The sequence below is a fragment of the Cyprinodon tularosa genome, unplaced genomic scaffold, assembly GCF_016077235.1.
Source record: "Cyprinodon tularosa strain WSP-4 unplaced genomic scaffold, ASM1607723v1 ctg614, whole genome shotgun sequence".
Classification (NCBI taxonomy): domain Eukaryota; kingdom Metazoa; phylum Chordata; class Actinopteri; order Cyprinodontiformes; family Cyprinodontidae; genus Cyprinodon; species Cyprinodon tularosa.
The window spans coordinates 270025-276024 of record NW_024039357.1 but is presented as its reverse complement, the minus strand read 5'-3'; the positions used below and the strand labels follow the sequence as shown (position 1 = coordinate 276024).

The 6000-nt window shown below is 39.6% G+C and overlaps 1 protein-coding gene across 2 annotated transcripts in view; it reads right to left on the bottom strand.

Moving 5' to 3' along the window:
• Positions 1-1048: 1048 nt before the first annotated feature.
• Positions 1049-6000, bottom strand: part of abcg1 (ATP-binding cassette, sub-family G (WHITE), member 1) — a 28546-nt gene continuing 23594 nt past the window's right edge. For both annotated transcript variants that reach the window (XM_038307561.1, XM_038307562.1), the window contains exons 11-15: positions 4379-4547; positions 4157-4257; positions 1887-2045; positions 1695-1813; positions 1049-1592 (exon numbers count right to left, since the gene is read on the bottom strand). In XM_038307561.1, coding sequence (XP_038163489.1) covers positions 1364-1592; positions 1695-1813; positions 1887-2045; positions 4157-4257; positions 4379-4547 — 777 coding nt within the window. In that variant the 3' untranslated portion in view covers positions 1049-1363. The remainder of the gene's footprint in view (positions 1593-1694; positions 1814-1886; positions 2046-4156; positions 4258-4378; positions 4548-6000) is intronic.

Sequence of the window (6000 nt, the reverse complement as noted above, 5' to 3'; positions counted from 1 at the left end):
TTAAATCAAGTGCTGTAATTATCTCCACCAAATGATGGTGTACCTCATAAAAATATTTTGGGGTAAACTGTGTTTTCTAGAAATAATTTGAGGAAAAGTGGGATTTATGAGAAAAAGAAATGTGATTGATAGGAGATCTGGAAAACCTTAAAGTTGATTAATTCGGGGCAAAAGTGATTTAAATTCTTCCATAACTCTTTAATCATCCAAACAATACAAACTTTGCTCAGCTCCTGCTGCTCCTCCTGTCACCAAACTCAGATGAATGAATTTTAATATGTATCTTGAGGAGGAGAAATAACCAGTCAGTTAATGTGTTCATTTACTGTTTCCTTTGTTTTCCTAAAATCTAAAAATCCAAAGAAAGCAGCTCATGACTTCGCTTATCTCCCCCAGAACTCACAGATAAATCTTTGATTATTGGTTATCAGTTTACAGGTCATAGTTCAATAAGAGAAGCATAATTCTTTGGGGTGTAAAATCACTCCTGATGTCAGCAGTTTTATCTTCTATAAGTAAATATCTCCACCTGCTGGTCAGGAAAAATGCAGCACTTTTTCATGATAGGTTAAAAAAACAAATACACCAAAAAAAAATAAAAAATAAAAAAAAACAGGGTTCCTCCTCCATGTTCTGCATCTGCAGAGATGCATATGTTTTGTTTCTTACTGACCATTTTTTACGAGTTTTTATTTCCGATTAAAAAGAAACTCAATAAAAGAACCATGATTTTTTTTTATTGCTGTGCAGAGGATGGATGGATGGATGGATGGATGGATGGATGGATGGATGGATGGATGGATGGATGGATGGATGGAAAGCTTTACACAGTAAGCAGTGGCATAATGGCAGAGGCTGCTGATATATAGGAAGGCCATAGTCCTCTATTTTGACATTGGGTTTACATACTAAGACTTTTGCTGCATGTCTTCCCACTCTGTGCTTACTTTGGTGCCACGAGACTTAAAAAATAAGCTTCACAAGGATCAAATCAAAGAGCATTCAGCTTCAGGAAAAAGACTGGAGGAAGCAAACAGTGAAACCAAACTTGTTTGACACGTTTATTTGTGGGACAGTCTCAGTGAGTCCACAAGTCTTCATTCACAAACCTACCAATGATTCACTAACATCACAAAGAAAGTTCTCTTGGCCCTGAACGTCTCTTGATCAGAGTCTTGTTTCAGAAACCAGCCCAGGGAGACTTATATTCTGCTGAGTTCAGAGTGTGGCACAGTAAAATATTCAGAAACCAGGAGACCAGCTCCAGTCCCTGCAAGACCTGAACCAGACCTTCAGACACACAGCATCTCCTCATCAGAGTCCAAATGCAGACTGACTGGTTTAGTCCTGTGCTAGTGCTGGTCTACCTCTCAGACCGTATCTTGTACCGCAGGACGAAGTAGGCGATGATCCTCAGAGAGAAGAAGAAGATGGCGAGGACGATGAAGTCCAGGTAGAGTTTGGCATCCATCATGTCGAGCTCCTTCAGAATGGCCTCAGACTTCTGGAAGTGGCAGGTATCTTCTTCATCGCAGTGAAGGTCTGCTCGATCCAGACCATAGATGGACAGGATGGCACCCTCAAAGCCATACCTGAAGCACAACAGCAGCAAATTGTGTCAGTCAGCTGGACAACAGTGCCCCCTGCTGCCAACTTATTGATCATGATCCTGAAGCATTGACAGCTGCCCCCACCTGACATAGGAGATGTAGGACATCCACTGCAGGTACCAGGGGATGGTATCAAAGCTGACAAAGAACCCTGAGAATAGCAGCACCGGGATCGCTGTGACCGGACCCACAAATGTGGCCACCTGCAAAGATCAAATATTGTGAGATTGCCATGGAAACCAATCCAACTCTATGCAGGTGAGGGAAGGAACCGACCTGCAGTGAGGTGGAGGCAGCTCCGATCAGCAAACCCAGGCTCTGAGCCACTAAGGACGTAAGGACTCCCAGAGACAGGAAGAGGAAGAATCGTGCAGCGTCTGGAGGCTGAGCCGTCATCCAGTAAACAATACTGCAGTAAACCACTGGAAACACCACCTAGAATAAAGAGTTTCTTCTGTCAAAAATCTAAAAACACCATTTCGTGGTTTTGTACAAGTTCCCTCCAAGTTTTTCTTTAGCTGACTCCTGCTGCAGCTTTGGTCAAGTTCAACAAAACTTTTTTTTTTTGACCCAAAGTTCTGCTTGATAGGTCTACCTAGAACCATGGGTGTTTTAGTTCTATCTCTACAGTTTTTAATCAATCACAGTTTATGTTTGAAGGTTTTTAATTTAACACATTAATCTCAGAGACCTGTGATGTGATGAAAACATGGATACCTCTGTCTACTATAACCCAGTGTGTCACCCACAGCTGAAGGACTTACAGTTTTCTGTTAAACCCTCCAACACTTTAAAGAGTTACACAGAATCTCTCTTTTGCTCAGATTGTATTTCAGCTCTGATTTATTTATGTTTTTACAATCTAGAACTGAAATTTCTGTCTAACCTGTCAGTTCTCAAATAAAGTACCAAGGCAGATACAAACAGATATTATGGGCTGCAGTAGTGCTGTGGGCCTTCCAGAAAAAGAAGGTATCACCATAGTTTAAACACTAAAAACAATAAAGAAATGGTGGACCAGTTCTGTGTGCTGCAAGCTATATGAGTCTCAGATCATCAAAAATGTTGTCACGTAGGGCGTGCTTTAGTTCACACAACCCATGTATCCTCAACATCCCTGACCGTGGTTCCAATCCGACTTGTCGTCCTTTACTGCATGTCTCTCCCCCTCACTTGTACCCCCTTTCCTGTCAGCCTACTTTGCAATGACGAGCCACTAGTGCAGCAAAATACAAATAGTTGACAAATATCGAGTCTTGGACACAATACTCATGGTCGATCTTACTCAACTACCAGCAAAAGTTGCTTGGTCAAAAATTGACTCAAATTAAGGCACTGAAGTGCTCACTTTTGAAAATACTCAAGTATTCAATGGCACAAATTAAACGTACTGATATTAATTCTAATATCCGTTGTTTGATGTTTATTCTTCGAAGTAATTTTACAGAACCTTGTAATTTTCACCCTGCTTCAAATTCTACTGTACACCACCAATAGGCTACACAGTGGTTAGGGCATTGTGCTTTGATTCCAAAGGTTCTGAGTTCAAGCCCCACTCACACGGACTGGGATTCTGGGTCCCGAGGAAAACCATTAACCCCTGATTGCTCCCCAGGTGCCGCTTAATGGAAGCCCACTGCTCCCCAAGGGGATGGGTTAACTGCAGAGTACATGCCGTTGCTCTGTACTTGCGACAGTGTAATTACAATTAAAAAGCTGGAGAAAAAAAAATTCAGCATTAAATGCCACAAAAAAAGGTATTTTTTATCATCTTTTTTTTTTTTTTTTGAAAAACAACAAAAAAGAAATCAGGAGGCTTGAGTCTATTACCACAAATAAACTACAACTCTCAGCATTTATAAAATTTGTAAACTACCAATAATATATCTGCCCTAAGTTGTTCTTATTTGTGGAATGTCATTAAATCTCTACGACAGTGGTGTCTAAATTCAGTCCTCAAGGCCATGTATAAGTTCTGAATATGGTGCTAATTAACGACCTTAACAACCAGGATACTCATTCATTAGGATGAACTTTGAACTTTGTGAAAACCTAATGTGGCGAATTTCATTTCAAGAAAGATAAACAAAAAGAGAGAAGTGGCCTGCTATTGGTTAGGGTATAGAGCTTGGAATCCTGTGGGTCTGGGTTCAAGCCCCACTTCCACAAACTGCCACTCAGGGTCTATGAACAAGATTTTTAGCCCCACAATGGCAGCCCACTGCTCCCCAAGTGGAGGGGCAAAATACAAAGGTAAATTTCTCCAATGTGAGATCAATAAAGTTAAATTGATATGATGATAAGAAAGATAAGCTGAGCAAAAGGAATGAATAACGACTAGCTTTCTAGAAATATAGTGAAGTTATAGGTAACCCCCCTAAAGAACCTACTCTAGGTTTTTATTGACAGATATCTTATTCTTGGCAGGTTACTCTTAGATCCAACCTATAAACACATCATGGCTGTCCCTCAAAGCTCAAAATCAAGGTCCAGGTGTTCGATAGGTGTTTAATAATACTGGAGGAACGTGTGTGTGAGGAAGTTACCTGGAAGGGAAGGTCAGCCATGGTCTTGGCCAAGTAGTAAGCCTTCAGACTGTACCAGTAGTTCAGGTGTTCCCTCAGGAAAACCCCCAACTCCAGAGGAACTGAGCACAGAAACATGGGAGGATAATATTAGGAAGGAAAAAAGGGACCAGGAGGAGGAACCAGGAATGTTCCTCTGGTTCTACCTCTGTGTACCATACTGAGAGAGACATGCTGACTCACATGTGAGTACAGTAGGCATGAGAGCAGCAAACATGAGGAACAGCATGGAGAAGAAGAGGAAGCCTGAGTTACTCAGAACCTTCTTGGCCTCGTTTCCGATGCCCAGGTACAGGAGCCCGATCAGAACTCCGATCCCGATGTGAGAGGAGATCCTGAGGTGGGTCAGCACCTGCTCAGCCAGTCACAGTGTTATACAGATACTAGAGAAATTAACAATTATTCTATGATAACTGATTAAAAAGAATAAATTATTTTAATGAAATCAACAAACAACCAGGATGTACAAACTGCAAAATAATGCAGCTCTTTCATTCAAATCTACAATATTTGCTTGTTTTCATTTAAGGTGTCAGGGATACCTGTTACATAATGTGGAAAACATTTTTAATTTATTTGGGAGTCTATTAAGATCCATTTTATGTGTGAAACATAAAACAACATATATTGGTATCAAATTTAGGATTTTATTTCCACAAGATTAGCCAAAATCTCTTCTCTGGAATTAAAACATTATGATATGAAAGTAAGAAGAGAGAATTCTTCCAAAAGTTCACATGTAATAAAAACTAATTTGAGCAGTTTTATTTAAATTGTAAACACTGCTCTGTAGGCACGTTCTAAATATTTAATGTATGCATATTTAATATCATGAGGTCCTTAATTTATCACATCCACGAGTTCATGCTCCTTCTATTTGCTTCTGAAACGCTTTTTATGTGCCAGTAGATTCTCTTCTACTCATTTGTGGATCTTTTTCTGTGGCTTATGTCAACTTTTATCATTGTTTTTAGGGGGAAACCCACCAAAAAAAGTAAACTGCCTGTGATTGGCTACCTTTCATGAAATCCTGCGTTCTGAGACAGTACTGATTTCTTCCTGGCTGCAGCTAGTACGTTAGCAAAGAAGATTTGGCCTAATTGTTGTTCTCTTTAAGAGTTTAAAATTGTTAAACTAAAGTCATTACTAAATAACTAAGTTTAATGTCATAAATGTGTTCTGACAGCAGTAGAAATATGATCTACAATGATTAATGTTAAATTTGGAGCATTGTATGAGCTAAGCTACCGTTAGCTTCACTGTTCTAATTCAATTTGAATTAAATTCAGTTTATTTATGTGGTGCCAATTTACAACACATGTCATCTCAAGGCTCTTTACAGAGTCAATTCAACCAGACCACATTGTCAGATTAGTTCAAAGTTGAGGAAAGCATTGCTTGAACAAACTCTAGTTTACAGTTGTTAATGACGGAAATGACTGTTCCATATGAAGCCAGAATTTTACAAGCCGCAAATAGGAAGAAAACAATAGAGGTTGGATAGAGGGGTGATGCTGAGAAACTAGTCCATCCATTTGTTACTTCAAGGCTGGAGTAAAATCCTTCAGCTGATCCAAAATGCTGCAGCCAGAGTTCTGATTAAAAAAAGAGATCATATCTCTCCTATCCTAGCTTCTCTTCATTGGCTTCATGTTGAATCAAAGAATAGAATTTAAAATCCTCCTTCTCACATACAAAGCCTTAAATGGCCAAGCTCCATCTTATATCAGAAATATGATTGTTACTTATGTTCCTCTCAATCTGCAGGTTTACTAGTGGTTCCTAGAACTTCTTAAAGTAGAATG